At 50.4% G+C, this 23,327-nt stretch overlaps 2 protein-coding genes across 2 annotated transcripts; both read right to left on the reverse strand.

The window, feature by feature from the left end:
- Positions 1-674: 674 nt before the first annotated feature.
- LOC120952686 (uncharacterized) lies at positions 675-7,481 on the reverse strand. Its single transcript, XM_049611258.1, has 4 exons — positions 6,649-7,481; positions 6,098-6,257; positions 1,754-6,029; positions 675-1,686 (listed from the first exon to the last, which is right to left on the reverse strand). Exons 1-4 carry the CDS (start codon positions 6,688-6,690, stop codon positions 849-851), a joined length of 5,316 nt encoding a protein of 1,771 aa, XP_049467215.1. The 5' UTR covers positions 6,691-7,481; the 3' UTR covers positions 675-848.
- Positions 7,482-10,478: 2,997 nt separating this feature from the next.
- On the reverse strand, positions 10,479-19,839 carry LOC120952100 (myb-like protein Q). The gene is made up of 3 exons (XM_040371220.2): positions 19,194-19,839; positions 12,856-13,118; positions 10,479-12,767 (listed from the first exon to the last, which is right to left on the reverse strand). Exons 1-3 carry the CDS (start codon positions 19,209-19,211, stop codon positions 10,991-10,993), a joined length of 2,058 nt encoding a protein of 685 aa, XP_040227154.2. The 5' UTR covers positions 19,212-19,839; the 3' UTR covers positions 10,479-10,990.
- Between the last annotated feature and the right edge of the window lie 3,488 nt (positions 19,840-23,327).

The raw sequence follows: 23,327 nt of genomic DNA on the forward strand, positions 1-23,327 counted from the left end.
GTAACTTTCGGGGAAAAGTATCAAGAGGGTTCAAGTTCAACACGCTCTCGTGCCCTTGTGCAAACACAACACGGGTCAAGCGCACTGCCGCATATATCACACGCTCCTTATCGCCATCAAGATCACGCTTTGTTGGGCACGGAGCCGTCTTCTTGCTACTCTTTTTTTACTTTCGCTGTCTAGGGAATCCACTACTTCACACGAAAAGATGAACTGCGATCATTAGCATAAGAGATCTGATTTCGATCCAATATATCATACTTTTATTTACTTACTACCTAACATCTATAGTGAGCTACAGTGAGTACGTCGGGCTGTCTTTATGCTCTATAAAGAACAGCCACTATCCAGGATGATTAGCAGGATGAACTTACGAGTAAAAAATAAATTAATTCCCCTATCGACTAAATAAAAGAAGAAACGGAAGCTGATAGAACAACATCCAGTGCAACTGGTCTGGTGAAGCGTCAATGCAAAGCATGCAATGTCTCTAAATACTTTCATTTCATCACCTAAACTGTGGACGACCACTGCCCTTTGGGCACCTTTCAGCAGACTGCCGTTAGCCATCATGCTAATACTATACTGCTGTCAGGGTTAGCTTCCCACGTTAAAAGCATTATTCAACATGCGCGAGATGTTTTTCAACAGCTGTCATATGCTTCTGACCGCTGTGCTGTTGAAAAATATCTCGCGCGTGTTGAATAATGCTTTTAACGTTGGAAACCGGCTCAGAAAACAGTGTAAGTACATGATCACAGCGCATTGGGAGCCTTTGTAGTTAGGATGGTTCTATCGGACTTTGGTATTGAAGGTGGTGTTGTTAGGGTTCGAGCTACGCCCTCTCCTCAACCCTTTACTACTGGTGGCGGTGGCCGCAGACTGGTGTCAATCTTGACCGGCTTGGAGGGTCCGGTCGTTGGTTTGACTGTGGTCGGCTTCCAGTCACTGGTGGCCGCCTTCTTGCTCATGATCGGGTTCTGCTTCAACAGCCCCTGGAACAGTTGCCCGTTCGGGTTGAGGTACAGCTCCGGATTGAACTCTCTGTTGGGACGGATAAATTGTTGCTGCTGTTGATGCTGTTGTTGTTGCACAAAGTGTTGTTGCTGCTGTTGGTGTTGCTGTTGTTGGTTTTGTTGTTGCTGCTGTTGGAATTGTTGTTGGATTTGCTGTTGGAACTGCTGTTGTTGCTGCTGCTGCTGTTGCATCTGCTGATGATGGTGATGGTTCTGTACCGCCATCGGGCGGCTGTTGCCTACAATGCCGTTCTGGTTCTGGTTGCCGTTGCCATGGTTTTGATTGTTATTCCCATTACCGTGGTTGAAGTGGTTCCCGTTCACCAGCAGGTTCGGTGCTCGGGGCGACTCGGCCCACGCAGCATAGTTCATCGAGCCGCTGGTCGCCGCATCACCGACACTACCGGACGCTCCCTTCGGTTTGACGTTCTTCGGGAACTTGATCTTGAAGTTGCTCGCATCGAAGTTGGCATTGTACTTGTAGTTGTTCACCTCCGATGGGGGATGCTGGTAAGTTGGTATGTGCGAGGAAAACACCTGCGTCGGGCTAGCCATTGTCGGCAGTGACATCCAGTTGGAACCCTTCAGCTTGAGCGTCGGTTCTTTGTGCGTGTGTTGCTGCTGTTGCTGCTGCTCCGCCTGTGCCTGGGCGAGACCGCCCAGCATGTATCTGAAAAGTGATGAACACAGAATATCGATAAGAAGTTCAAATTCCCATTCCCTTTGCGTTCTCTTACCTGAGCGTGTTAATGTCAATGTTGTACGGGTTCGTTATTGGAATACCGTTGATGATCTGGATCGGTGCATCAAGCGCCTCGGGTGCAATCTTGTTGTTTTCATCCTCGCTCGCATGCATCCCCTTCCCATGCCCTCCCATTCCCCCATTGCCGAAGCTGATCGAAGCGCCAACGTTCGCCGACCCGGCCTTGATCGAACCAAAGTTATTGGACGCATGGTCCAGATACGAACCCTTCAAGTTCGGCCGCAATCCCTGCAGACCTCCCTCCTTAGCGTTTAGCATCGAGTTGATGTCGTGATGCGACTGCTGGTTGAAATGGAGCTTCGTTTTAGGCGAAGCGCCCCCGTTGGACCCTCCGTAGCTGTGGCTATCCTTCGGCGACGGCGATCCATGATCCAGCGTGGACCCGTGCAGGTACGACTGGCCCACGTCGATGGCGGACAGGTCCGGCTTCACCAGCGGCTTGTTACCCTTCACCGTCAGATCCACGTTGCTGCTGAGCGTGTCCTGCATGCTTTCGATCGCTACCTTCAGCGGCTTGCCCGCCGTGTACGTGTTCTTGCCCAGCTTAACATTCTGGGGCGCAGCCGGTGTCGGTTTGTACGTCGACGAGCTCGGCACCGACTTCATCGGCTTGTAGTGGCTCGGGCTCGGTGGCACGTTCGCACGCATCGCCCCGTTCAGCGCAGGGAACTTTTGCTTCGGGAAGCCTCCATTTCCATTGCCGAGCAGTGCGGCCAGATCGATCTCCTCGAACGCTTTCTGCGTGTCGTCCGAGTCGCGGGACGCAATCTGTGGCAGACGGCCCTCCTCCTGCAGCTGGCGCATGTACCGTAGGACGGCGTTCTGTACGTGGCGCATGTACTCCTGCTTGGTGATCTCGAGCGGGCGCGAATTCTTCGCATCCGGATCGACTACTTTTAGCGTGGTTTCACTGCCAGCGCCCATACTGTCGCGCAGTGGCCGCTGGTACGATGGGTGCGCAATGTTTGGCCGATAGTTGAACTTACCGTAGTTGGGGTTGACGTAGTGGTGCTGAATATCGTCGTCCGAATCTTCGATCGTTTCCTCGTGGTGGTAGTTGTAGTGTTCGTGCGTTACCTCCGGCTCTTCCGACTCCTTCTCGCTGTAGTGGTAGTGTATCTCTTGCTTAGGCACAACTGGAGTTGGCGGTGGCTGCGGGACATGCGGACGGGACGGCTTCTTTTCCTTGTCCTCGATGTGGTACAGCACAAAGTATTGGTGCTTTTTCGACGGTTCCGCACTCATGTCCATGTCCTGGGCCGGTGCCGGTCCCTGTGGTTCCCGCACGGGCATGGACCCTGGTCCGAGCTTTAGCATCATGCCCGGTCCGGGCATTCGTCCACCCATCATGCCCTGACCCGGCATAAACACGGCATTCTTCTTGGACGCCTTCGACGGATCGTCCTCCAGCTCGACCGCCTCATTAGTGTAGTAGAACTCGTCGTCCCCTCCGGGCAGTTCGCTCTTCTTATCCATCGGCGGCTGCACACCGATCATCGGCTCGAATCCACCCTCCATATCGTCCGACGACCGGTGGGTCGACTTGTAGATCGTTACCGTTTTGATCGGTTTGTGCGGCACCTTGGGAAATACGAGCGGTTTCAGCTTCTTCTTGTCCCGCACGATGTACTCGATCGGCTCGTGGTGCTTGGCAGTGGACGATTTGGCTGCATCCTTCATCAGCGCCTTCAGTCCCGCATCCGAAGCAGACCCAAGATAAAACTCCCCGTCGGCGACCGCATGCAAACTGTCCCAGTTGTACTTCATCGCAAAGTCCTCCGCCAGCTTGGTGGAGTAGTTGCTGCTGAGGAAAGACGCATCGTCCGAGGTGATGCGGAACTCCTGCGGTATCTTGGCTGGGTCGTCTCCGAGCTTGATCTCAGTGCCGTTGGGCAGTACATAGTACGTCGTCACCTCGGAATCGGTGTAGTACTCCGTCTTGGTAGCGTCACTCGGCGAAGCGTTCAACCCGACCGACGTGGTAAGGTTTTGGATCGGTTTACCGGCGGTGGACGCAAAGCTCGGTTCCGAAACGGCCGGCTTCATGAAGATCGTGGTGCTGAGCGTTTTGAACGGCTGCTCGGACGGGTGAATGCTGGCGTACGTCTTCGGCTCCTGGAACTTGGAGAACGATTTGGGCGTTTCCTTCATGTGCGGGAACTCGTACAGCGTGTCGGACGCTGGTGGTGCAGCGCTGCCCGTCCCATACTTGGTGTACGGAGTTGGCGATGCGGAGAACATCTTCGGGTAGTCCTGCGACACACCGACACTGAACGATTCCGGCGTAGACGAGGGCACGTAGCTGGCGAAGGTCTCGGCCGGCGCCACCTGGCCCTGCTTGTAGCTGTACGGTGTGCTGGCATCGGATTGTGCCTCTCCAATCTTTGCTGGAATGTACTTCGGGAACGAGGCCGGCGAGGATGAGATCTTCTGGAATCCATGCCCAACGCTGGACACTTCCGGCGTGGGACTGGGGCGATACTTGTACGGATCGTAGGTCGGTTTCTCGCGCTGCGAGCTGGTAGATTGCAGCGTAGGATAGCTGGTCACCTTGGAGTAGCTCGGTGCGGGCGAAGGTTTCGGAAGGTCGGCGTACTTGTGTTTCGCAGGTCGCGCCGTTGCCAGCTTCAAGAAGTCGGGCGACACCGCTTCGGACAGATGCTTGTCGGAGGGTTCGTAGTGTTTGGAGCCGTGGTACGAAATCGTGCTCACTTCCGGTTGCTTCTTGGGCGGATCTACGTGGTGCGACTTGGCAGGATGGTAAATGTACGTTTCCTTCACCTGCACCGGTGGGCTTGGATCGAGCTCGTAGTTAATCGGCGCTGCTGGCTTGAACGTATCGACGTGGTGCGATTTCACCGGCTTGTATCGATACGGTTCCTCGGAAGGCATCGGTTCCGGTTCCATCTGCACCTGCGTGATCGTTTCGATCGGATGGTAGCTCTTGGAAGGGTAGTACTGCGGCTCCTCGGTAGGCTGTGGTTTGTGCTTCTTTTCAGGTCGCGGCGTCTCGTAGCCATGGTGATGATGGTGATGGTGCTGATGCTCCTGCTCCAGCTGTTGATGATACTGGTGCTGCTGCTGTAGGTGCTGCTGCTGTTGATGCTGCTGTTGTTGCTGCTGTTTGAGAAAATTTTCCTCCACTTCCTTCTCGTACTTCACGTGCGGGTTGGTCACCTCGGAAACGAAGTGTTGTTTCTTCTCCGGCTGGTAGCTCGGCGTGTGGTCCTCCTCAACCACAAAACCTTTTGTCGGGCGATAGCGTCCCAGCTCTACCGGGACCTGTGCTTGTGGTTTTGGTTTGGGAGTTTTCGGCAGATACTCTCGATGCTCTTCTTCTCGCGGATGTTTCGGTCCCTTGGGCAGATACTCCCGATGCTCTTCTTCGCGCGGATATTTCGGTCCCTTTGGCTGGTACTCTCGGTGCTCTTCTTCCCGCGGGTGTTTCGACGGTTTGGCACGGTACACCTCGAGCGGTGGTCGTACCTTGTGAACGGTCAGTATCGAACTGCTGCTCTGCGTGTCACTGTTGGGGGTGAACTTGTGGAACTCCTGGTAGCTGCTGCCGGACTCGTGGTGCGTAGCGTAGCTACTGCTCCCGAACGTTGACTCATCCGGCCGTACAGCCTGCACGTACACACTGGAAGCGGCCGTATCCTGCTGCTTGACAGGTGCAGCCTTCCCGCCTGCCGGTAGATGGGCCGTTTTTGCTACCGTCTCCGGTTTCGGTGCTGCCTGTGCCTTCATCTCTTTGGGCCGATAGCCCATCGTTGGCAACGGTGCAGGCTGCTCGTGCTCGATCGCCACGTACGGCGTGACCGTGTGTACCAGCATCGGTTGGGTAGTTTTCGGCTTAATGTGCTTTGGCCGGTAGGTGGGCATGACGGACGGTTTTGGCGCAGGTGCCACGGTGGTGGCCGGTTTCGTCGGAACAGGTTTGCTGTGGTAGATGATGTGTGGCTGCGGTGCTTCCCGCTCCGGTGGCGCCTTGCTCGGGCCGAAGTGATCGTACTTGACCGTGGTAAACTCGACGAACGAGCTTGCCGGCAGCGGAGTAGTGCCGCCGTTCGCCGGACCGTTCTGCATGTACTGCTTGCGCAGACGCAGCGCCTCGTGCACAAAGTCCTGCGGAGTTTGGTCGTCCGCCGGGCCACGGTCCGACGTGCGATCGGTTGCCGCCCGGTCATCGTGGATGATGACTTCGTCGTCCGGCGAGATGTTGATCACGTACTGGGACTCCTTACCATTTTCTGTGCCGTGCGGAGAGTGGAGGTCAGTTTCCAGGTGGGAAATTCTGGAAATTCGGCTCGCTACTCACCAGTAGTTTTGGCGATGATACGGTTCGATGTCCAGGGTGAAATTGCAGAAGCAGATGCTATTTGATCCACATAGTAAACCTGTTCTGACCGCTCGTCCTCGTGTCGTCGGTTTTTCTTCTTGTGCTTTCCGCTTTCACCGCTGGCCGCGCATAGAAGCACCTGTTTTGGGGTTGTGATTTCATCGTCAGAACGAATTGCGTTTCACCACAGTTGCCAATAAATAAATGAAAAAATAAAAGAACATCCAATCAGTAATCTTCACTATGGAGCACCTTAAAAATTACACTTGTAGTTCAATTTCAATTTTAAACTAGTGCATTGTTCACTGTAGAATTTTTTACATGTCTTTAGGATATGGTGTCACGTTCATCACTTCACAATAACTCTTGGTCAGTAAAATTCAGCATTACATTTGCATTTGCAATGTTATGTTTTCTCCCTTAACTATCATTTTTCCCTTAACTATTTCACAAAGTCCTTTTTTCCATAGTACACCATATTCCGCGATCTTCCCCCAAGAAACACACAAACACACACTTGGATAACTTACGGCAAGGCTTATCAACAGCAGTGCACGTGCATGGAACCTCATCGTAACGCGCCACGGTTGCCGAGCTGATACTGACTGTGCACAAACCGTGGCCACGCGCGTTTTATATAAACTCTGCCGAAATCCGTCCCTAGACCATAGGATGTGCACCTGCAAAAGTTTCCTCCCGTGCGGCCAGTGCCAGTACCGGGGATTGGTTCGCTCGCTCGCTCTCCCTCACGAGGGCCGCCCAATTTTTGCCGCGAAAGAAAAGGAAGAGCAAAACTGTGCAGTGAAAAAGAAATCGCACCACTTATACACCACGCGGCGCAAACTTTAACGCCAGACTGCGCCCGAGAAGAAAAGTCTTTGGCATCTCGGGCGTTTATTAGCACCCCATTGTTGCGGGCCGCCCACACTCCTCCTGTACCTTCCATTTCGCCCGCCAAAGGGTAGTGACTGCTCTGCATAGTCGTACAAACTAATCCTACCTGCCTTTTGGTTTTTCCTTCACCCCTCATCCATCGCACTCACGCAGGGGGGGTGCAGATTTTCCTTTCAGGTGGAAAACCTTGCCTTGGGACGGAGGCGGGGAGAGTTTTTTTGCCTCTCATCACACGGCAGACGGACGGTTGGCGTTTGGACAGGATTAACAATCTCGGGGCATGCGACTCAGACGGAGCGCTAGCTAGCTAGCTTTGCTTGGACGTTGGTGCGCACAACACCCCCCGGCGATTGCGATTTATAGCCCATGCAATAGGGCAATGGTACGGGTGCATCGTGTGATCGTGTGTTTAGAGGTTGTTGCATTGGGTTTGTTTGCCCCTTGGCGAGTGAGATTTCACACCGCGGCCACGGAATGTCCTTTCTGAGGACTGAGATTTGACGTTGTTGGTAAGGGTTTCATTTAGGTGAGTTTCCGATGGCTCTTTAACGACGGTTGGAGCTTTCGATTAGACAACATTAACGTATTTTCTCTGATTTTTTGTATAAGATTCCAACTGGTGTCATGAACCAAGTATTTGAGGATAAATAGGGAATGTACAATGCTCCAATAAGCATATCGTGCTGTATAGATTGCATACTTTGCGGCGGATTTCTCAATGCAGGTTTTCACTGTGTTATCACCTTATTGATATTATAAATTTGAATCAAAAGATCATTAAATAGATTGTAAACGAACATTTGCTCATTGGTGGTCATTTGCTGATTGGTGGAGTTCATTGCTGACGACACAAATTCTTTATTTTTGTGCCAATGATGACTCACTACAGTCATTTTTTTTTAAGTTTCAGTTATTCCCGTGCTTGGAAAACAAAGCAAAAAAGTTAAACACTTTTCGATAAAAAGATATTAATTGTATGATACGAACGATATCCCTTCGCTTATCACAGTGGAAACATTGTAAAAATAACTGAACCTGCGCTCTGCTTGCACCTTAATCTACTTAGACACAGCTCATAAATTACGCAATTGCCCATTGCCGGATTTCTCGATGATAGATCGATGTAGCACGACCCGTGCCGTACCCCGCACACAACATTACCTAGACATTACCGATGCGGCCATCTATCTCTTGATTAGTGCGGCTGCTAATGATCATCCATCCAGCCAAACGGCCACCACAGTAACCAATCGTTCGGAAAGGGAAGTGAGCGAACGTTTGCAAACCGTCGTATCAATACACCCAGAGTAAATCACCCTTTCACGGGGATAGGCATAATGGGGCCCGCTCACACAAAGTGACCGACCATCATCGCGGCTTCCGTTTGAAAAGATTTGAAGCGTTTGTGCCGAACGAACGAGTGCTCGCGCGGGGGTGTTCGATTAAACAGGCGATTTTACTTTTATGCTGCATAGACACACGAGGATCGGTGGTTTGAAACGGTCATGAACGGTCTATTAAATGTAAAACTCTATTGGCAAAGAAAGTGCATTGGCATTGTTCGCGTGCTGCTCGGGAGGGCATGCGCGTGAGTGCGTGAGTGTGTGGCGTGTCCGTGCAATCAGCTGCACCGTTGAACGAGCCCAAGTGCCTGTCCTGTCAGATGAGCAGATCCCTTAATGGTGCTTTCCTTTCCTGCACGTGCTGTTATGGGTCCTTCTCGTTGTCGCATCATTAATAATAATCGAGCGGTTGAAGTGATGCTTGAAACTTGCCTGCGTCTTGATCATCCAATTTCAGCTTAACAAATTAAAGGTTTATGGGCTTAGCAAATAGAAACAAATAGCTAACAATGCAAGCGAATGTGATAAATAATCACTTGTTTAGCGCATCGACCAATTTATTTACTATATATTTTATGACTCATTTCCTTTTTCTTACAAGCTTGATGGTAAAACACAAATGAACACATATGTTTAATTTAAACTTTATAGCTCACACGTTATTTACAACTTTCTTAATCGCATCCCAATTACTTTATTGAGCAAGCGGTCATTTTAATTGAAGTCAAGTTCACGCAAGAAAAAAAAACAAAACCAAACGAACAACGATAAATAATAAAATCATGTTCCATGCCCTAATGAGCTAATCTAAGCCCTGCCACAAACGCATAATGCACAACTGCATCGCCCGAACAAGCTGCCAGTATGTAAAACGCTTCCCCACAGCCGACTTACGTTACTTTTTTATATTTTTCTTACTCTTTCCCTGACGTGGCTTCTTCAATTTCATTCACGCGCAGACGGCCGATGAGGTTAGTGAACGTTGGTTTCAGTTTTTAGCGAACCATCCGCCCAAGTATGTTGTTTCACTTTCACGTGGAAAATGGCCGGACTTTGCAGGGCGCAAGTGGTGTTTGTTATGCTGTTGTTTTTTTCTCTCTCTCATTACCAATAAAGAATTTTAATATTTTAAATGGAACGCATTTGCTTTGTCCAATAGAGTATGGTTTGCGGTGTGCGTGTTGCTTAAAGTGTTGCAATTATGCATGCCTATTTGAAGGAGTCAAAGAGAGAGAAAAAAAAACAAGTGAAACGGAACGATTATGAGTTGTATGAAAAGCTAAATTCATTATTGCTTTATTGGTTTGACAAAGAGTAACAAAAACATATTTATCAATCCACTACTTTTTCTTTCAATATCCTCTGATTTCTTAGAGATGCATCGTAGATTGCATACCTTGTGAGCAGCGTGCAAAATGTACATGTATGCAATCTGCACGACACCTGAAAACATCAGATTATCTTCGTACAGATTCATACCATTGTTTGGTAAATCTCCTTCCTCTTTCTTTTGTCATTAACGCAGTCATGCCAATCTGTTTCGTCTATGACGATTTTCTCTCGGATGAGCTCGTTGCGCTAGTATGGCATGGCCAGGTTGTCTACCTCCAAGTTACTCGGTACAAAGCCGCATATTTTCATCCTTACAACCGTCTGATTTCTGGCAATTGCTTCAATACCTATTTCAAGCTTCGTTCGAATCTCACAGGAATCTGAGGCAAGGTGACGAAATCTCCTCTCTGCTCTTCACCATCGCCAACGAAGGTGTCATTCGAAGCGCGGTGCTAGACAACGACATCTGACGGTGGCGAAGGCTGGCAGGATACGATGGTGGGGAATGTTATGAAGTTGCCGGACTCATGCCCCACCAAGATAGTGATCGACAGCGATCCCCATTTCGGCATAAGGCGCAGAGATCGGATATCTGGATGGGAGGCTGCAGCCAGGGGCCGAGCATCCTTGAGAATTATTGTTGACCGGGCCATGTCACATCGACGAGCTCTATCGTGAGCAGGCCAACTAGAGAGAGAAGGAGAGTGAGCGAACTGCGGGATGCTGGCCTTTGCCACATACCTACTTGGTATATGAGTTCATAAATAACAGAACAAAAAGAACCAGCAAAGTTTAATGTTTCGCTAATCAATAGATTTATTTAATAACTGGTATGTTTCATCATTTACAAGTTAATAGTTACATTGCTGTTATGCATTTCTTTAGCTTATCCTTCCTGTCCTCCTCGCACGACGTCTGAAGTGTCCATTTCGTTCTCACTTTTCATATGCTAAGACTCCTCTCCTGACAATCCCATTGTATCGATCATCGCTAAATACTTTTGTTCCTTTTCAACATGTAAATGACAGTGTACCTCCTTACAACGGTAACTTTGTCGTGCAGATTGCATGACTTTAGGCGCTTCATTCATTCATCCCACCGTCTCCGTTGATCATCCATCTACGTACGACGCTACTAAACGCTGCTATTAATAATTTAAATACAAAAAACAGACTGAAAACACACTCCTGCCAAAGAAGCATTCCTACACGTGTGCATCATCGCCAGCACTGGTCGTGCGGGGGTATTTCACTAGAACTTCACTAAACTGCTAAACGGGTGTCGGACAACCAGACAGACCGACCTAGGCAACCATCCGCGGACTCGGACTAGTGGGGCTCATTGCGGTGGCCGTCATCATTCCACCCTCGTCCGCCGGCGTCGTGCGGCTCTTCTTCTTCATGCGCTGCACCATCTTGTTCACCTTGCGGAACTCGTCCTCGGTGTAGGGTGCGGGCGAACCGGCCGCATCCCGTTTGCTCGACGCTTTCGAGCCGCTTCGCGAGCGGCTGCCACCGGCCGCCATCCGGGAGCCGCGCGATCCGGACCCGTGATGGCCGGACGAGGAAGAGTGGGCGTGGTAGTTGTACAGCCGCTTGGGTTTCTGCGTGATCGCCACCACCTGCTCGGTGTTGTAGTGCGGCGAAGCCGTTTCACTCCGGTCTGTCGTTGCCTGCGGGCCGACCGACTCCACGAACGATTTGTCCTCGAAGTAGGACGCCTGGGATGGGTACACTTCCTGCAGTATGTACTGCTGCTGATGCTGCTGCTGTTGATGATGATGGTGGACGTCTTCATGATGCTGCTGCTGCTGCTGCTGATGATGGTAGTGTTCGTGCTGTAATGCTTCCTGCTGAAGTTCCGTCTTCAGGGAGGGACTTTTGTAGATGACGCGCGTATGCTTGTGGCTGGGATAGTTCTCGACCAGCTTCGGCTCGGGCAGATACTCTTCCTCCTGCTGCTGCGGCGGCATATGGTGATGGTGGTACTCGGCAAAGTTGGGATACTTCTTCGGTGGCTGATGCTGCCGGTGATGCTGATGCTGGTGGTACGCCTCTTCGTGCGTGTGTGCGTGCGTTGGCGTCTCGGGCACTGGAGTGACAAAGTTTACCATCGGCTTCTCGTACACGTACTGCGTCTCATGTTCGGCCCCGTGCCCGCTGGGCTGCTGCGCCACGTACTGGTACTGGATCTGCTGATGTTCGGGCGCGTGCGACTGCTCGTGCTGCTCGTGGACTTGGGCGTGCTGCTCCGGATGGTAGGTTTGGTAGTGATAGGCGGGCTCTGGCGCGGCCGTACTGTGGAACGTTACGTGCGTTGGCGTGACGGTCGTTTTCCGATGCTTGGTAGGCCGGGGCGACGGAGCTTTGGGAGCGTCGTAGTACTGCTCCGGCAGCGGGACGTACGTATTTTGATGCGTGCGAATCATCGGTACGTAGGCGATCTCGGTTGGATAGACCGGATCGGGCTGGCTGTATTTTGTCTTCGTGTGATGCTCGTGATGCTGCTGCTGCTGCTGCAACTCTTCCTGCTGCTGTTGCTGGTGGTGATGGTGAGCATGCACCTCCTGCTCCTGCACATAGTGCTGCTGATGTTGTACTTGCTGCTGCTGCTGGTGATGATGCTGTTCATACTGCTGTTGCTGCTGATATTCATGCTCTTCCAGCTCCTTGTACAGCTGGGCGGCCCGAATTTCCAGATACTGCTGCAACAGTGCCTGCAGATGTGCCGCATACTTGGAAGGGCCAGGAATCTTCAGCACAATCACCGGCGAATCGTCCTCCTGGTGGAACAGCTGCTTAGGCTGCTGGCCCGAATGATGCTGCTGATAGTACTGCTGCTGCTGCTGGTGCTGGTGCTGCTCGTGCGAGTACTGCTGCGTCGGATAGACTTGGTACACCTCCTCGATCGGTTTCAGCTCGTAGCTGTGCGAGGGCGTGATCTCAATGTCCGTCACCGTCTCGTGGGTGCTGTGCGTCGAGCGGACCGGCGGTATGTCATGCTGCGAGTAGGGGTAGATCATGTATTTCGGCTTGGAAAAATGATACCCCGTATCGGCCTGATTGCTGTAGTGACCGTATCTGGCGAAAAGAAACAAAAAACATGAGAGAATTTGATCACATTTAGTATCACAGTCGAGCTGTTGGAAGACTCCTCCAGATAACCTACCCCAGTTCACCGTCAATCGTACGCTTGATGTTTTTGCCGTCCGTCCCATTGCTGCGCTCCACCTTGATGCGGATCTTGTCGCCATGCTCTTTGAACTGACGGTCCAGCTCCTTGATGAAGTCGACATCGGCCGGCGGCAGAGCGGTAAACTCTTCGAGGATGGATTTGGGCGTTTTGGTCGGCTTTACCGAGTGAGCCTTTTTGGTCGGTCGTTTCTCGAGTTTCTTCTCGCCGGAAGCGACCGCCACTGACACTAGAAGCAACTGGGGAAAGAGGAACAAAAACAGGAATCAACATTAAGTTGACATCTTTTACAGTCTTTGGTTGAGTTTCTTAAAAATAGCTTCACAGACATTCATCTTAATGCTCTTTGTATGCCTCGCAAAAGCCGCTCTGTCCACATTTTCGGACACACATCACGCACCAAACCAGCCAAGACTCACACTTTCGGAAGCGATTATTCGTTCACTTTCACGCCCATCGTCCACGTGCTAGCACGTTATCGTGCCGATGCAATAATTGCGCAAATCGCTTACTAAAAAACACGCACCATAAAACAGAATGCTAAATTGCCCCGCACAACACGGCAAACCGCGATCACTTCCTGCGTGTTTAATAGGCATCGTGCAAAAGTGCAAAAACCAAAAACACCAAAACTGCACACAATGCACGATAATGTGAAGCACGGGTCGTGCTGTTAACCGTAAAGTGGCTATTTTCGACCATTTCAGCAGCCTCTTCTTGGTGCCCGCGCGCGTTCGGCTCAAACTATCTTCGGCGCGGCTCGTTTAGCCCGGTCGACTTCCTCACGAACCGCCAGCGCGTGCGTGATCGGCATCTCACACTAACGCCGAACAAACGGACACGGGGGAATAAAAAAAACCCCCTCCGCAAACTAGAGCAATTATCAAATTCACCGAAACGAGCTTTTAATCGTTGTGCTCCCGTTTTCAACGCCATCCCCCTCCCGTCTCGACATCGCGACCGCGAAAGTGCGTCGTTATGCGAATTTTGCACTTTTTTTTGTGCAGTGTTGTTTTAGTGTGTTACACACTTTGTAGTCGGGTCAGCATGGTCGCATAAAACCAAACTGGCGGGTGTCGGGCTTTCTTTCGCGTGAGTGGGATGGCAGCCCCGGCAAGATCATGTGCGATCAGGCTTATTATGTAAATAAGCACTAACGTTACCAGCGTATCGCGCAGGCTCCTGTGTACCGACGATAAGTGCGATTATTTAATCGAAGCCAACCAAGAAGGGTACAGTGAGTGTGTGGATAAGCCACACCTAAGTCCCGGGCGACTGCGCAAGCGAAGAACAACTTTCATCTTTCATGCTGGAAGCCAAAGAAATTGAATCTTTGCTTTGCGCTATGCCTCTCACTCGCTCGCCCGCCTTCGTGAAACATCTAACACATTCTACCGGCTCCGGGGCCGGCTACAAGCGTGGTTGTATAATCCAATGGAGCGATGGCTTCGGGGTCCGGCAGGGGGAAATTTTTCAGAAGGCGTGAAAACTTCCCTCTCTCCTCCCCCATTCACCTCGCAGCAGTCCAGCGAACCTGTTTTGGACGCTTTTGGAGGACCTTCGCGCGCGCGCGTGTGTTAAGTCACAATCGGGCACCGAGTCGCACATGTCCAAAAAGACACACAAAAAGTGGCCAAACAGGAAGCGGTTCGGACGATCCCCGACCCCGTTGCAAGCCGGTTTTTCCAATCCGAACGTTCCAGCCCTGGAGCGATTGGAAGGCGTGCGCGTATGGTACCGGGGCCGATGTGCTAGAGACATTTCTAATTTATATTTACAACCACCCAGCCAGCCTCTGGTATTGTACAGCTGAACAAGATGAAAGTGGTCCTGTTTGGCGCATCTTCTTTTCTGCTCTCACTCGGGGTGCAACTTTCTTCCCCCCCCCCCTCCCCCCGACCGTTGTACGAATTTTCCACAGTTGCACAACATCCCGCTGCAGCAGGCATTTTCGCACATGAAACACCGCCACAGGTCAATGTGGCAATCATCGTGGAGGATCATCTTTTTGCGCTGCGTTGTTGCAATGTCGACTTTTATTCGCTCCGTGTCCGCGTGCCGTTTCCCGGTGCGCAAATGGAGAGTTGTGCCATGATTTGTGTTAAACTTTAATTGATTCAGCTGTACCTTTCACATCGTGCAGCATCGTGTCAAGTATGACCGTACATGCTAATGCCAAATCTGTCCGCACCGATCATCGAAGGACTGACTGCCCCCAAAACAAGGGCCACAATTAAGGACAAGGTCATCGCCAAACTTCAAGGTGTAGCGAAACATCCTAGGCTTACCCAGTGGCCCGCAGTCGTAGCGGTTGTGGATCTGACGCCGACACGACGAAGAAAGCAATCGGTGGTGTGTGTGGTAAGAGACATGCGATCGTCTAATTAGTCGCTAAATGGTATGGTACACACTCGTTTAGTAGCACAACACTGGTCTAAAACGGGTGTAACGAGCAATTAAGCTTGGTTGAGTTGTTATGCGTTAGAGATGAAAGAAGAAACAAGGAGCTCGTGTGGCTTCCAAATAAGTTAGGTTGCCCTTTTTAATGAGTTCAAGATTGAGTCAAAAACTGGATTAATATGATCTTTGTTGGTTTTGCTTATTCTTTTAATATGTTTTATTTATCATTTGTAATTTGAGACTTTGAAAATAAGCACGAATTTCTATGTTTTGGTTTTGCCTTTTATTGTTCATGTTATTTGTTCATTGTTATTCAATTTATTGTATCGCATTGTTCCTATTTTGTTCATAATTTTATTGAACATACTTGAAAACTGAACATACTAGATCTATTTTGTTTTTACTTTTTTGTTTGAATATTTTTTCCTTTTTTTTATTTCTTCTACTGAATTGTATCTTTATTTTATACCTTTTAGGCAATTTTGTTTTTTCTTCGTTCCATTGTTTTATTACGCATCTTAGCGTTTTTCGATAATGTTTAATGACTTATTCCTTTTGTTATCGCTTTTCATATTCCATATTCGTACTTCACCTTTAATAGAAAGGGTTTTTCGTTTGCTTATTTTCTTGTGCCTCTTATAAGATGCATAAAAAGTGAAATCTATGCTTTTCGGCTGTGTAACGCATTATTTTCTTTTGCAGCGAAAATTAAGAGTATTTCCAGAGGGTAGAGCGGAGAATTCATAAGAGTTAAGACATATAATTATACGTCTAATTAGCTCCGCTTGCTCATTCACTCGCTGTCTTGTGGCCCGAAGAGCCCAAGCACCAAACAAACAAACAAAAAAATCCACCCCCAAAAGCAACTACACCGAGCATAATATCTTGCCATCTTCCGCCCGAACCGCTACAGCACCACTGCGCCACTCGCACACACTACTGAACGAGTGACTGAGTGACCCCGCAAAATTACGCAGCCACCGGCGGGGTACAACCTGCAACCGGCGTGCGTCCGCGTTTCACAAGCGGGCACCAACGGCCAATGTTTGGTATTGCTGCCCGATGCCAGTATTCGCGCTTACAGCAGCTCGCGATTTAATTGTTTCTTTCGTACACTTTTTCAGCTCCTCTGTCTCTATCTCTCTCAATCTCTCTTCATATCTCTTCACTCTAGTAAGCTAACAAAATAAAAAATAATAATCTTCCCCAAGACACAAACACGCTTCGAACCGCGCAGCGCATAGCAAACACACAAAGAATCAAACAGACAAAAAATGCTCCACAAGCATGAAAATATGAAAAATATCCCACCCCACAAGTTTTGTGCCTTGAAAAACCGCTGTCGCTCGCAGTGTAAAATTCCTCGTACCAGTGTGTATGTGTATCTAGTTTTTTTGTTTAATTATTATTTGCCTGCCCTGCGCTCTTTCCTTAGCCCCATCGCATCGGGGTTTAAATGTTCGGACGATTGCGTGTATTTCGGGGCAGTTAAACCACGGCCTAAGGCTCATCCCGCTCCGTGTGGCACAACATCGACATGCTGCGATTGCGCATCATCGACCTGTGGCCGCTGGTGTTGGAAAATGTACAAAGAGAAAAATCACCCGCGGTGCGATGGCGGCAAAACCGACAAAGGCTCGCCAAGATGAGGCAAATAGGCAAATGAGCGAAGATAATGAAACAGGGGGAGAGGGAAAGTGTATGCAAAATTTCGTTAGGCTCAGAAAACAAAAAAAAAAAGATGCAAAAGAAATGCAGAATTGCTAAAATCCAACCCGAAACACGTGTCTACGGGACAAACGGGGAAAAAGAGCTGAATTAGAGCAAAGAAACGAACCTCGAATTGATTGAAAGTCCTTTAGCGCCGTTTGTAAAGAGCGTACAATTAGTTTAATACTTTGCAACAACTGCTTCAAACAATTGCTACCTCTTCAGCCTGATGTGCGGTGCTACTGGACCCCTCAACCTAACCCTCCGAAATCATCATTAGCCATACAACTGTGCTGCTAATCGCTACAGGAAGCCACCACACATCTCCCCACAGCGTCTGTACCAGATGGTTTTGTCCCGCAGACCGAAACCGGTAATCGATCGATTTGAAACACGGCAGAAGATCTGCACAGCTTCCTCCTCCCCCTCCCTCCCCTTCCCCTTGGGGTGCACAGCACCAAAGCGCAGGCAGCCACCGCAACGAACCCGACGGACCGATAGGATCGGTACTGTCGGCACTGAAGCTGATTGCAATTACGCAAGTCGCCGTCCCGACGAGCGCGCGCGCGCGCAAGTGTGATGCGCACAATGCCGCTGCCGACCGAGTGGACCGGGAGGGTTCCGTTATGCATACGCCACCTGATGGAGAGGATCGGCCAGCAAAAAGCAAGGGGGGGGGGGGAAATCCCCGTAACTCCAACAGCCGGTCATACAAACAAAGAGATGTGAAATGGTTTCTTTTTATCATTCAAATATCTTGCCGAGTGCGAGTTGCCGAGTAGTGTATGTGTGTGTGTGTACAAATGGGTCTCCAATGACGATGAGAAGGAGGATGATGATGGTGATAGGATTATGCATAGGAAGAAAAAAAGCGTGATCGGGATGGTGCCACTTCCAGTTAGGGGAAGCGGAATTGATCGGGAGCGTGTGCGACAGCCCAACCCAATCGGTCAATTATGTGTAGACGATGAAAAGCACGCTTCAATCCGCTTGTCGCTGCTGAAAGAACCACTTCAAGTAGGTCTTTTGTGTGGCCGTCACGTTATTCAACCCGTTCCTTTATGATTTTATTCAAATCTAATCGGACGATATTAATGCGCTCACATTAATATCCCGATTGTGTTCGAAAAAAATTGGATTATGCAACGTTGTGAGACACATACTGAATGAAATCACACGCTTAATGTTTCGCTTTTTGTAACAAAAAAAACCAAACAATTGCAAAACTTATTTTTTCGCAAAAGCTCAAGGAAAACTGCACAGCGACTCGACGAATGTTTGAATTGTATTTCCTTGTGTCAAAAATAATGGAAAATAATTTTAAAAAGCAACAAATACGATACACGATTCACATTAGCAATCATCGTTTCCCTCAGTAAGGTCACTCCCATAGAAATTGTTCCCCCCTCTGAAGAGGAGCTTCCCGAGCGGGCAGGAACGATGTTGCAGAATTAAATAAGAACGCTTTAGGAAGGGTTTTGATCCTCTCACCACATAGTTAGCTAATTTATGTCACCACTATTTGCTAATTACTTATTGTGCACAACTCCACCTATACGGTATGTTTTACACATTTTCCCACATCTAAAAAGCCCTCGGCTGACGCCGTGATTAACGCCGTTCTGTTTTTGCGAGCCAAACAAATAAACAATTCAAATTTTTGCAACACCGAAACGCATCTTTTTAAAAAGACACGATTTACGTTCTTTAAAGTGAGAGAGCGTCGCGTTCAGCGCATTCAAGTCTTTGACACTAAAAAGTGTGGAGTTTCAATGCTGAGACGCATCAAACGTAAACCCTGAACTCGCAAGCCTCAAGGCTCCACCGTAACGGAAATGGATGTATTTTGAAGCAGGAGAAATAACAAGAGGAAGAACAATAAGAAGCGGACGATCGTTCGTGAAAAGCGTGAAAAGCCAAACGTGAGGATGCAAATAAATGGTGCCATTAATGGGTCGCAATTCGAATTGGCGGCAATATCAAACGTCTCTCTCTCTAGCATTGCACGCTTATAAACCCATTAGTGGCATTTAAATTTCATTTTCCAATTGGACAGGAAATTGAAGTAATTCGACTCTTAAAAACGATTTGCTTCGAGCAATTCGCTCATTCGTTGAAATTGTTTAAACTCAAGCACGACACACTTCGCTCCATTTCTTCCAAGATATTAATAAAAACGAGTAAAAAAAACTCCTTCTACGTACCACAATTTGCCACCTCATGTTGGCACGGTATCGTTCGTATCACACGTTCTGGACAACTCCGGTGCTTCACACTCCGCACCACACCACAAGCTCTGAACGGGGGTTGCTTTCTCGTTGGTAACGCACCGGAACTGCACCGCAGGCATGCAACACTATTTGTTCACCGAGGGGCACTATTTCCGGGCACTTTCGTGCTCGACTTGGTGTTATTGTTGTACCACTGTGTTTATTTTATTTTACTTCCCCTTTTGCCACGGGCTGTACGAAACACCAGCGAAAAACACTCGCAAAAGGAGGGGTATGTTGTTTTTTTTTACACGTTCCTTCCCTCGGTAAGGCTAACCGTGAGCTGAACCGTTTCCTCTTTTAAAACGTTATTAAAATGCACATTTTATCACGAACTGGCGAGCGAACGGCATAATACGGCAAACAAGACGGACACTTTTTTACACACAGGCACAACCACGAGGACCCCCAAAACACCCAGAAACCACAGCACGCGTGTGTGTGGTTCTGTGCTGCTGTCCGGAGAATATACAGATACGGAGATGGCGGAGCCCAGAGCCAAACGATGCGCACGCACTTACGCCTCGGCCGCTCGGTTGCGTCTAAACGAATTGCGCGCCGTTTGGCACGGTTTTCATAGCGTTCGCGGCGCACGGTCGGCAGGTTTGGAGCCAGAAGCCTTCGCAAACGGTTGCCAAGCCAAGCGGTCGTTTGGTTTGGTCGAGTGGAAAGGGTTACCCTCCAGTGGGGGCCTTTCGCTGCCGAGCGTCGTCGTCGTCGTCGGCGAGAGTGGGGTCGGGAAGGAGATGGTGAGTTCAAGTGTTTCCTCTTCTTGGTTTTTGGAACCGTTTGCCAGTTTCGTTGGCGTGGCGCCTCCGGGACCTCGGAAGGGGACTGTGATGAGATACACGCTTTTCCACGGCAAGCTTAGATCGGGTTGGTTGTTTGTTGCTTTATAGAGCTGTTTTTTTGCTTCCGTCTCTTCCAATGGAAGGGCGGGAAGATGAGTTCGTTTCGGTTCGTCACTTGGCAGAGCATTAGTCACGCCATCACGTGTCTGAGGTGTCGATTGTGAGCCACCGAGCCGCCGATTTCTTCACAAAACTGTCGCCCAAGCGGTGGACCCCGTGGACGGCGTGTACGGACGGGTGCTCTATTCTGGATGTGCCCGGTGTGCCCAGTGTGCCCAGATCGTCGATAGTCGCTCGAACGACGGCACAAAAACGGGCGTAATAAGATTAATGAATTCGACACAACACACTTACGACACTTGTTGTGCCTTTTCATGTCAACATACTTACTTAGCGCTTTATGCCGTGCAGATCATTGCATACGAGCCAGTGATGAGCCATTAGTAGGAAGCTTTTGATGCCTGCTGGTGCAATTAGATGATAGATTGTGGGCAGGCTTAAGTGACACTACGAAACACGCTTTTGACGCTCTAAATGTTTCATATTACATCCCTTTTCACACTGGCACTGGTAGATCAACAATTGCAATGAGAAAGCGTTTAACAAATATTGTTAGTTTTTTAAATGTATAAAACAATTAACTTTTGCATAATTTATTCCAACAGCAACACCCCCTTAACACACTAATGCTCACTAAAGCTCCCTACTAAACGTCTATGGCAGTCTTTATTTACACGTCGCACCACGTCCTACCCGGCCTTTTAGGACCTATCCTCCTCGGACTCCTCGGAACTGAGCACCCTGGAACCCCACCGCCTTCGTCCCTTTCCCTGCCCGAACAGCTCGTTCAGTGCGCCGTCGCTCGTCGGGATCGATCGCTTCAGCGGCCGCTCTTCCTTCCGCTTCCTGCGATACGCATCCACCACCGAATCCTGGCCCGCCCTTACCATCCTGTTCTCGGGCGTCTGATTGAACAGCACGTCATCGCCCGGCAGGTCGGCCAGGTTGGAGCTGTCGGCGCTCGTGGCGGAGCGCGCCGTAGTTGGCCGGTCGCGCTCGCTGTCTCCGTCCTGCTGCGCATCGGTCGATCCGAACGTGCGGCCAAAGTTGTACTTCTGCGCTTCCGAGTACGGTTCCGGCGTGGTACGGTGGACAGCGGTCGTGGTCGGGCGGTCGTGCTTACCACTGGACAAAATTTTGGCTGTCCGCTGTGTAACGGTGTTAGTGGCCGGTAGGGTGAGGTCGGTTTGGTCTTCGCTCGGAAGCTCGCTTTCCGAGCTTTCGTAATCATACTTACGCACAACGCGCCCGTTTGTCAGTCGCCGGGCGGCTGGCCGGGACTCGAACGACTCGACCACAGTGTCGGCGGCTGGCAGGCGACTTCTCAGCACCGTGGGCTGCTGCTCCTGGTACAGCGGTTTCCGCTTCGGTATGGGCGGTTTCCCGTGCGGCTGGTTCGCTGGGTGACGGTCGCCGGTGAGCAGCTTCACTGGCGAGCTTAGCATCTGGCCCGGAAGTGGCAGCCGCACGTTGATCTTGTCCGGCTGGGCGTCGTTGTTGCGCAGCAGCACCCGGTACCGGACCGGTTCGTTGTCGGGTGTGTTGAGAAGGTTGAAAAACGGTGGCTCGACCGCGGGTGCCCTAGCGGGTGGCAGCGGTACCGGCGGCTTCGATTTGTGCATGTACTGTACGGTTGGGGATTCTTTGTACGCCGACTTGGACAGCTGATGGGCCAAACTGTTCGAGGAAGGCAACAGGTTGTAATCGTACTCTTCGTTCGTATCCGGCACGGTCCGCCTCGTCTTTCGCTCCACATCAAAGCTGACGGTGACGCTTTCGGGGGCATCTTCCGGAGGCTCTACCCGAATCTCCGAATCATTCGCCACCTGCATCACGATGTAGCCGATCTGCGTGTTGTTGAAGATGTTCACCACATACGGCACACCGGCACTGAACTGCTCCAGATTGACCGCGGGAAGATCCAGCGATCCAGCGGTGTCACTTTCGCCCGCACTGGGCTGCTCGTACGCATTGCGGTAGGACGCGGGCGGTTCTTCATACACCTCCTGCCGATGCACCCGACTGCCGGATGCGATCTGATCGACCAGCTCGTCCAGCTCGTCCAGCTCGGACGTGTTCTTCTGCAGGATGTTATCGATCGCTTCCTGCAGCAGCAGCGGGAACCACTTCTTGCCGACTTCTCGCGAATCGGGCAGGCTGGCGGTCGAGGTCATCAAAGGCCGTGCGCTCGTAGTCGACACAGTCGACATCGTCGAGCTGGTGGGTACGCTCGGGGTAGTAACGGTGGCAGTGTGCTTTACCGTCGTTTTCGCTGCACTCTTGCGTGGTAGCTTTAGTTTGGTAATTTTATTCTCCGGCGTTACGATCAGAAGCGACCGCAGCTGCTTGAGCACATCGTCCGTGATGGGGAAGGACTCGACCGATGGTAGCATTCTCGCGCTTGGCTGCGATCGCGCGTAGCTGCTCGGCTCGGGTACACGCACCTGCCGCACCAGCGGGATCATCTCGTCCGAATCGTAATCCTCCAGGCTGAGCAGCGGCGAAGGTCCCATGCCGAACTGTGCGGACACACTGTGCGGGAGGCAACTGCTGGCACAGAGCGCCAGTACTGGAAGCAGCTGAAGGAACCGGCGGCCCTTCATCTCTGATCACTGCTGCTAAACGATCTGATGCACAATTCACTTGGCCTTAGCTAGCTCTCGCAAACCCAACTCACTCACTGTGGCACTGTCTACAGGTTGCAATCTACCGAGATTGTGAGCAAGACGACATAAACTCACTAAACTTAAATATGCGTTTGTTGCCGGCAGACATGTTTACCCACTGTTCCGGGCAGTAAAGGTGTACCGCGTTTGGTGCACGTACAGCTGTTTTGATGTTTGGCTGAGTTGCAGTGCATGAGGTTCACCCCGTACGTCCGTTAGTTTTAACCCAACAAGAATGAGCCGCCGCCGCACGCATGATGTTTACCCGTTTCGGTGTGCATTGCTTCTTCGCTGGCGGTTACGACGGCTTCCCTCCGGAGACCCTGAACCCTGACGAACGGGTTGGTGTAACATGCCCGGGTGTCTTTAAACAGAAAAACCGGGCATTCTTTCGCTTTATGTAAAACTCTGGATGCATTTTTTTTTGTTCGGTGTACGTATGAGGAACTTAAGTTTAGCTCCAAGCAATTTCCATGTAATCAGATCATTGG

This window comes from Anopheles coluzzii, chromosome 2 (assembly GCF_943734685.1).
Source record: "Anopheles coluzzii chromosome 2, AcolN3, whole genome shotgun sequence".
Lineage (NCBI taxonomy): Eukaryota > Metazoa > Arthropoda > Insecta > Diptera > Culicidae > Anopheles > Anopheles coluzzii.

Excerpts from the sequence above, each read along its gene's own strand:
- LOC120952686 (XM_049611258.1), bottom strand. The coding sequence starts at position 6,690 with ATGAGGTTCCATGCACGTGCACTGCTGTTGATAAGCCTTGCC. Across the intron at positions 6,030-6,097 it reads TATCATCGCCAAAACTACTG|AAAATGGTAAGGAGTCCCAG; the intron begins GTGAGTAGCGAG and ends CGCACGGCACAG. Across the intron at positions 1,687-1,753 it reads ATTGACATTAACACGCTCAG|ATACATGCTGGGCGGTCTCG; the intron begins GTAAGAGAACGC and ends ATCACTTTTCAG.
- LOC120952100 (XM_040371220.2), bottom strand. Across the intron at positions 12,768-12,855 it reads ACGATTGACGGTGAACTGGG|ATACGGTCACTACAGCAATC; the intron begins GTAGGTTATCTG and ends TCTTTTCGCCAG.